Below are 8,012 nucleotides of genomic sequence, written 5' to 3' on the forward strand. Positions count from 1 at the left end.
TCCACCACTCATGTGTAGTGTCTCCCACGGGGAGAACACTTCAGGACACCGCAAAATTAACAAGCCTCTAAGGATTTTCCTGCCGAGCACACAGATGAAAGATGACAAATGATTTCTACTTAACATGCAGAAATCCTCTGTTTGCCTTCATCAGTAGAAAAAAAAAATTCTCTTGTCCCTCAATTTGTGCTATTTCCTTCATCTGACTTCACTCTTTTTCCCAGTCTACAGAAAAATATGAGAAAGACCAAAAACACATCGCTGGACACCATAGTGACAGACTTCATTCTCCTGGGCTTGTCTCACCCCCCAAACCTGAGAACCCTCCTCTTCCTGGTCTTCTGCACCATCTACGTCCTGACTCAGCTGGGGAACCTGCTCATCCTGCTCACCGTGTGGGCTGAGCCCAAGCTCCACGCCCGCCCCATGTACCTTCTGCTGGGGGTCCTGTCCTTCCTGGACATGTGGCTCTCCTCCGTCATCGTCCCTCGGCTTATTCTAAACTTCACTGCTGCCAGCAAGGCTGTCCCATTTGGTGGCTGTGTGGCTCAGCTGTACTTCTTTCACTTCCTGGGCAGCACCCAGTGCTTCCTCTACACCTTGATGGCCTATGACAGGTACCTGGCCATATGCCAGCCCCTGCGCTACCCTGTACTCATGAACGGGAGGTTATGCAGCATCCTTGTGGCTGGAGCTTGGCTGGCAGGCTCCATCCATGGATCTATCCAGGCCGCACTGACCTTCCGCCTGCCCTACTGTGGACCCAATCAGGTAGACTATTTTTTCTGTGACATCCCTGCAGTGTTGAGACTGGCCTGTGCTGACACAAGTGTCAACGAGCTGGTGACTTTTGTGGACATTGGGGTAGTGGCTGCCAGTTGCTTCATGTTAATTCTGCTCTCCTATGCCAACATCATCCGTGCCATCCTGAAGATACGCACTGCTGATGGGAGGCGCCGGGCCTTCTCCACCTGCGGCTCCCACCTAACCGTGGTCACCGTCTACTATGTCCCCTGTATCTTCATCTACCTCAGGGCTGGCTCCAAGAGCCCCCTGGACGGGGCAGTGGCTGTGTTTTACACCGTTGTCACTCCCTTACTGAACCCCCTCATCTACACACTGAGGAACCAGGACGTGAAGTCTGCTCTGAGGAGGATGACGGCAGGTCGAGGGGCTGTGAACGAGAAGAAGTAGCTGCAGGCTCAGGCACCCCCGCACCACCATCACTACTGCTCTTCTCAGCTGCTGGGCATACAACAGTTTTCCTATAAATAGATGTCAGTTTAGGTAGAATTGAATGGAATTCTACTTAAGAAGAAGCGGCTGGTATTATATTCAATCTCAATAAATTGTACAAAACTGATTTACACTTTTTGCTATATTTCTGAACAGGAAGCATGTATTGTTCCTGCGTTAACCATGAGAAATGAATGCTTTTCCTAGGAAGTAGGGGGGGTATCCCAGGCAAATTTGGGGAAACCTGCATGGTAGAGCAATGCCCTTCCTCCATTTGCTTCCCTCCCAATTTCCCAAGCCTCTTTTTTTTTATTTTAAAGATTTATTTATTTATTTGAAGGGCAAAGTTACAGAAAGAGAGAGGTCTTCTATCCCCTGGTTCACTCCCCAGATGACCACAATGGCCAGAACTGTGACAATCTGAAGCCAGGAGCTTCCTCTGGGTCTCCCATATGGGTGCAGGGGCCCAAGGACTTGGATCATCTTCTACTGCTTTCCCAGGCCATAGTAGAGAGCTGGACTGGAAGTGGAGCAGCTGGGACTCAAACCCTCACCTATATGGAATGCTGGCACTGCAGGTGGCACTACGCCACAGCACCAGCCCCCCCCCCATGCCTCTTATCATCAGAATTGCTTAGGGCAAATAGTCCTCCCGTACACTTCATCTGAGTTGTGAATTGTCTGTGTTCCTTCCAGCCTCTCACTTTCCAATCTGCAGTAAGCAACCCCCACCCCTCACCGCCAATCTGACCCCAATATACTTCATTTCCCGATATCTCCACCTCCCTCTTCTCTCCCAGGACCATTAGTTTACCTACTATTCCTTAAACGTTCTCCATACTTTCTTGCCTCTGAAACTTTGCTTAAGATAGTCCCACTGGGGCCAACACTGCTTGTAACAGCAGCATCCCATATTGGAGAGCTGTTTAAGTCCTGACTGCTTGGCTTCCAGTCCAGCTCCCTGCTAATGTTCTTGTGAAGGCAGCAGAATATAGCCCAACTCGTTGGGCTCCTGCCACCATGTGGGAAACTGGGATGGAGATCTAGGCTCCTGGTTTTGTTCTGGTGCAGCCCCAGCTTTTGTGATCCAGTTTCCTGCTACTGAGCCTGGGAAAGCAGAAGATGATCCAAGTCCTTTTGCCCCTGCCAGGCTCGTGGGAAACCAGGTCAAAGTTTCTGGCTCCTGCCTGCAGCTTGGCCCAGACGTCAGTGTTGTTACTATTTGGAGAGTGAATCAGTATATGGAAGATTTCTCTAACTCTTTCTCTCCTTATCTCCATTGCTCTGCCTTTCAAGTAAATAGAGAATTAGAAAGAGAGAAAGAGAGGGAGGGAGGAAGGAGCTGTGGCATAGTGGGTAAAGCCACCACCTACAGTGCCGGCATCCCACATGGGCACCGGTTCAAGTCTCAGCTGCTCCACTTCCGATCCAGCTCTCTGCTATGGCCTGGGAAAGCAGTAGAAGATGGCCCAAGTCCTTGGGCCCCTGCACCCACGTGGGAGACCCAGAAGAAGCTCCTGGCTCCTGGCTTCATATCAGGCCATTTCTGGCCATTGTGGCCATCTAGGGGAGTGAACAAACAGAGACCTCTCTCTCTCTCTCTCTCTCTCTCTCTACCTCTATCTGCAACTCCTCTGTCTTTCAAATAAATAAATAAATTTTTTAAATTAAAAAAAGCTTTTTTCAAGGTGTATTTATTTATTTGAAAAATGCAATTAGCAAGAGAGAGAGATAAACTGATCTTCCATCTGTTGGTTCACTCCCCAAATGGCCACATGGCCAGGGCTGAGTTAGTCTGAAACCAGGAGCCTGGAACTATATCTGGGTCTCCCAAGTCTGGGGTGACAAGCACTTGGGCCATCTTCCACTTCTTTCCCCCGCACATTAGCAGGGGGCTGGATTGGAAGTAGCAGGGGGCTGGATTGGAAGTGGAGCAGCTGGGACTAAAACCAGTATCCATATGGGATGTTGGTGTCACAGGTGGTGTCTTAACCCACTGCACCACAACACTGATCTCTTGAGTTACATACTTTTTACTTTGTGCACGTAAACATATAGAATTTTATTATTTAAGCTAACCTTAATGTATCTCCATTTCTTGCCACCTGAAAACAAATCAAAACAATAATCACAGCTAAACTTAATGAGTTCATTTGGAAGTGATCTCTCAGGATTGTGAAAGAGAGGACAAGAAAAGAATAAAATTTGGATTTCCCAGGTTAATGTTTGGTTTCAACATGATGTTTGTATAAGTGACTCAACCTAATATTGCATTTCATGCTGAAATCATGCTTCCTAAAATAATGAAGTAGCAAACTACTTGTTTAAAAGACCAGGATGTAGGGGCTAGCACCGTGGCTCACTGGGTTAATCCTCCAGCTGTCACGCCGGCATCCCATATGGGTGCCGGGTTCTAGTGCCGGCTGCTCCTTTTCCAGTCTAGCTCTCTGCTGTGGCCTGGGAAAGCAGTGGAGGATGGCCCAAGTGCTTGGGCCCCTGCAACCACATGGGACACCAGGAGAAGCACCTGGCTCCTGGCTTCGGGTCGGCGTAGCTCTGGCCATAGCGGCCATTTGGAGGGTGAACCAATGGAAAAAGGAAGACCTTTCTCTCTGTCTCTCTCTCATACTGTCTAACTCTATCTGTCAAAGGAAAAAAAATACCAGGATGTAAAGAATAAATGCCAACCTTTTTATGTCGCTCCATCTACCCACCTGCAACAGTCTTGCATACACATGTGCTGTACAACGAGGTGGGCTGGTTGTCAACCACCGTGGTTCAATCCAATGTAGCCTGTCGGTTTTGTATCAGCCCTCTTCAACTTGGTCCCCCAGCTTTCCAACTGAATTCCTGGCTATTTGCAAACCCACCCACAATTTCTTGAAAGGTCAGATCTCAAACCTAGGTTGCAATTCCTGAACTAAGTTCTAAGAATAATTATGGTGCATTCTTCAGACCGTTTCTCCCTGCTGATTTTTCACACACATGCCTCGTGCTCCCCCTGAGCAGCTCTATTCAGCTTTGGGCAAATTTGCCCTGACTGTGTTTGGGTTTTTGTTTTTTAACAATCTGCAAACTAAGGAGAGTTTTTGCACTTTTTAAGTAGTTGAAAAGAAGAATAGTATTTTGGGGCCAGCGCTGTGGCATAGCGGGTAAAGATGCCGCCTGTAGTGCTGGCATCCCAAATGGGCATGGGTTCGAGTCTCAGCTGCTCTACTTCCATTCCAGCTCTCTGCTGTGGCCTGGGAAAGCAGTAGAAGATGTCCCAAGGCCTTGGGCCCCTGCACCCATGTGGGAGACCCAGAAGAAGTTCCTGACTCCTGGTTTCGGGTCGGAGCAGCTCCAGCCATTGCAGCCATCTGGGGAGTGAAACATGGGATGGAAGACCTCTCTCTCTCTCTCTCTCAGCCTCTCTTTCTCTGTATGTGTAACTCTGACTTTCAAATAAATAAATAAACTTCTAAAAAAAGAATAATAGTATTTGTGATCATAAAAATAATATGAAATTCAAATTTCATTGTCTCTTAAAAAAAAAAAAAGCTGTTTTCCATATTATGGTCATGCCCATTTGGATGGCTGCTTTCATGTACAATGGCAGAGTTAGTACTGTGATACAGTCTGTATGGTCCAAAAGGCCAAAATATATATTAACTAGCCCCTTCAGGGAGAAAGTTTGCTAACCTCTGCCTTAGACTTTTCATCAAACAGCTAGCTTGGGAGCAACAGAATCATCCACAAAAGACTGGTGGGGGTAGGGGGAATATAACTTAGACCACATTAAAGGTGTGCTGTCAAAGCACAGATCATCTCTTGATATCTGAAGAAAGTGTGGAAAAAGCTATCTCAAAAATGAGACTAAAAAAAGTCAGACAAAACTCAAGCTGTTCGAGAAACAGGACCAAGAAATGCTAATAAAAGTCACTGCTCAGGGCACATGACTTAAAATGTTGTAGATAGGGGGCAGGCATTGTGGTGTAGCATTTGGGACACCTGCATTCCATACCAGAGTGCCTACTGAAAGTCCTTGTTACTCTGTACTTTCCATATAGCTACCTTTAAGATGCCTGGAAAGCAGCAGATTATGGCCCAAGTACTTGGGTTCCTGCCACCACATGGGAGACCTGGATAAAATTCTTGACTTCTGATTTCAGCCTGACCCAGACCTGGCTATTGCAAGTACTTGGGGAGGGAGCCAGCAAATGGGAGATTTCGCATATTCTCTCTCTGGCTATCCCTTTCTCTGTGTCACTCTTTTCAAAGAAAGCAATTAAATCTTTTTAAAAAAAAATATAAATATATATCATAGAAGATAACTGTGTTGAATGACCTCTAATGTCTCTTTGATCCTGGGAATCTGCGCTTTTCCTCATCTGTGAGGATCTAGCTTGTGAATTTTGCAAAACATGAATGTTCCATACAAAAACTTCTCTTAAAGCCAGTGCTGTGGTGTTGCGGGTAAAGCACCACCTGCAGTGCTGGCATCCCATATGGGCGTCGGTTTAAGTTCCAGCTGCTCCACTTCCAATCCAGCTCCCTGCTAATGATCCTGAGAAAGCAGTAGAAGATGGCCCAGGTCCTTGGCCCCTGCACCACATGGGAGACGCAGAAGAAGCTCTAGGTTCCTGGCTTCAGTTCAGCTCAGCTCCGGCCATTGCAGCCATTTGGGGAGTGAACCAGAGGATGGAAGACCTCTCTCTCTTTCTCTCTCTCTCTCTCTCTCTCTGCCTCTGCCTCTGCCTCTCTGTAACTCTGCCTTTCAGATAAATAAATAAATATTTTTTAAAAAATTTCTTGAGATAGGCATTTGGCACAGTGGTTAAGAGGCCACTTGGGATGCCCACATCCCGTATCAGAGTGCCTGATTCACACACCACCTCTGCTTCTGATTCCAGCTTCCTGCTAATGCACACCCCAGGAGGCAGTAGGTCAATAATTCAAGTACTTGGGTCCTTGCCACCCAGTGGGAGACCCAGATTGATTTCTACACTCCTGGCTTCACTCTGACCCCACCCTGGCTGCCTGGCTTTTGAGGACATTTGGAGAGTAAACCAACAAATGGTTGTCTCTCTCTCTCTCTCTCTCTCTCTCTCTCTCTCTCTCTCCCTCCCTGCCCCCTTCTCTGACTTTTAAATGAAACTAAATAAATAGAAACAGCTCTTTAAAAAAGAGAAGAAAACATCTCTTGGCTAACAGAAACCTCGTTAGCTTTTTGCTTTTTCTTTTGTTACAAATTTGTTTTGGAAGAGAAAGGAACCCACAGATCTGAAGTCATCAACAAGCTCTGTTAAGTGTCACAGACTTTATCCTACCAGATGTCACAAAATTGGAAAAAGTTAGGAACTATGGGAGTCTCCCAGGAAGCAGACTGCATATTGGTCTTGCCTTATCACAGGGGTGCTATTATAATATTCCCCAAGCTAAAGGTCTCCTGCACTGTAATTGGCTCTGGGGGAAAACCAAGGAAGTAAAAGAACAAGGAAGAGACCAGCCTGAGCAGTTACCTTCAGTAGCATCCACAACTCTTTTCTCCGTTCTCAAGAAAGCAGGCAAATAGCCAAGTGTCAGCAATTTGGTCTTCTACATTAACCCAATCAGATTTCATTAACTGGGTCTTCAGACGTGAGCGCTTCAACATAGTTCCTGCTGACTCTGTGAGATACCAAAAAATCTCTCTACAGATTTGGGTCCTTTCTCTCGGATTGCAAAAGGATTTCCAGAGGATGCTGACATCTCCAGGTGAGGCTAACTTTCTCTATCTTGTAGGACTGGCCACTCTCCTAATCCCATTTTCCAGAGTTAAACATCATCTACAAGGCTCGATTGCTGGTGTGGGGAGGTGCTGAAAAGGGAAGAAGATGTTTCCAAATATAGATGGCCACAGAGTAAGCTTCAGATATAGATAAATGTTGGGTCCAAACACTGTATAAGAGATTTCCCCACTTTGAGTCATTTCATCTCTCAATATCTTTTCTGATGTAATTATTCAGTAAGGTCCTGTTTTTGCTCTCACAGAAGTTTTCTTGAATGTTTTGCCAAGCATGACTATGCAGCTCCCTCTTAGTCTTTTTAGAGTAGCATGACACTGTCTTCCCAGCACGTTCATTGGCTGCATCTTTTTCCAGAGTCATTCTTCATTAAAGGTTCAGTCACTGCCTGGCTTTAATACCAACCAGAAGGGGCCAGCGCCGCGGCTCACTAGGCTAATCCTCCGCCTTGCGGCGCTGGCACACTGGGTTCTAGTCCCGGTTGGGGCGCCGGATTCTGTCCCGGTTGCCCCTCTTCCAGGCCAGCCCTCTGCTGTGGCCAGGGAGTGCAGTGGAGGATGGCCCAGGTGCTTGGGCCCTGCACCCCATGGGAGACCAGGAAAAGCACCTGGCTCCTGGCTCCTGCCATCGGATCAGCGCGGTGCGCCGGCCGCAGCGCACCGGCCGCGGCGGCCATTGGAGGGTGAACCAACGGCAAAGGAAGACCTTTCTCTCTGTCTCTCTGTCTCTCTCTCTCTCTCTCTCACTGTCCACTCTGCCTGTCAAAAAAATAAAAAAATAATAAAAAAATAAAAAAAAAGAATATTTTAAGCAAACAATTCATTGCTTATGAGGGTTTCATATTTTAATGGAAACTGTTAGTCTCATCTCAGATTAACAACTCAAACTCTTCTCCTTCAATATCTGTATGTGAATATATTTGGTTCAATATACTCATCCTAACCTTTAGATTATTTTCAGCTTTATATGTCTTATTGTAAAATTTAGAAAATGAAAATAGATTACATTTTT

The 8,012-nt window shown here is 46.6% G+C and overlaps 1 protein-coding gene across 1 annotated transcript; it reads left to right on the top strand.

Moving 5' to 3' along the window:
- The first annotated feature begins 237 nt into the window (after window positions 1-237).
- Window positions 238-1,194, top strand: LOC100354058 (olfactory receptor 10G2). The gene has a single exon (XM_070053342.1). The coding sequence runs from the start codon at window positions 238-240 to the stop codon at window positions 1,192-1,194; it is 957 nt and encodes a 318-aa protein (XP_069909443.1).
- Window positions 1,195-8,012: the final 6,818 nt, after the last annotated feature.

Source organism: Oryctolagus cuniculus, chromosome 12, assembly GCF_964237555.1.
Source record: "Oryctolagus cuniculus chromosome 12, mOryCun1.1, whole genome shotgun sequence".
NCBI classification, from domain to species: domain Eukaryota; kingdom Metazoa; phylum Chordata; class Mammalia; order Lagomorpha; family Leporidae; genus Oryctolagus; species Oryctolagus cuniculus.